This window comes from Aedes albopictus, chromosome 3 (assembly GCF_035046485.1).
Source record: "Aedes albopictus strain Foshan chromosome 3, AalbF5, whole genome shotgun sequence".
NCBI classification, from domain to species: Eukaryota; Metazoa; Arthropoda; class Insecta; order Diptera; family Culicidae; genus Aedes; species Aedes albopictus.
Window position 1 is genome coordinate 174,138,365 of NC_085138.1, and position 777 is coordinate 174,139,141.

A 777-nucleotide genomic window follows, 5' to 3' on the forward strand; every position below is an offset into this window, starting at 1 on the left:
TGTACATATTTTTATTTATGGCTTCATGAAAGTTACTTCCAAAGAAATTTAAGGTATCCGCGTTGCGAACAATGACGCATTACACCAGCTACCCTCTGATCTGCTTCCTCACCGCCAGCTCTTTGTAGTGCTTGCTCGAACTCATCCGCATAAATGTCGTTGTGGAAATAGTGAACAATTTCAGCAACATCCTCCGGACTGCCCATCATCGTTGGCAAAAACTTCACAGCGATTATTGCTCCATAAATGAAGAAATTCGACAAGTGAGACATCATGTTTGAAAAACTGAAAGAAATTAAGTGAACTTCAACTGTTTCTGTAAAAGTTTTAAAATGTAATGCTTACTTGTACGGTTCCAATCTGGAGTCATTCGCTGGGATTTTGGTTATCTCTGTAATGCATCTCAAAAGTTCTTCGTGATAATTTCGCAAAACCGTGTCCCAGTGGGAATTCCGCAAACCCTCGTTCATATTCATGTACATGAAAAACGATAAATCCAAGGCCGGGGATCCAAACCTATTTTCTTGAAAGTCTATCATTAGTACGTCCACCGCGACGTCACCGTCATATTTGAATAGCACATTGTTTCGATTGTAATCCCCATGGAGAATAACAGAATACGTGTCATCTTTGTGTAAACACCTCTGCATCAGCTGCGAAGGATTATCGCCATACATTTGCTTCAGCCTTTCAATATCGGCGTAAATGCCATTGTCATTGAATTGGTCCCGCTTTGATGCGAAATAACTGAACATTCTTTTTTGAGTCGCACGAAAC

General features: G+C 40.4%; 1 protein-coding gene across 1 annotated transcript; it reads right to left on the reverse strand.

Moving 5' to 3' along the window:
• Window positions 1-777, reverse strand: LOC109433439 (uncharacterized; the record flags this gene model as incomplete). Its single annotated transcript, XM_062859340.1, is given in 2 exon segments — window positions 1-285; window positions 346-777. Coding segments are annotated over 2 exon segments (685 nt in total), but the record flags the coding sequence as incomplete, so codon positions are not given.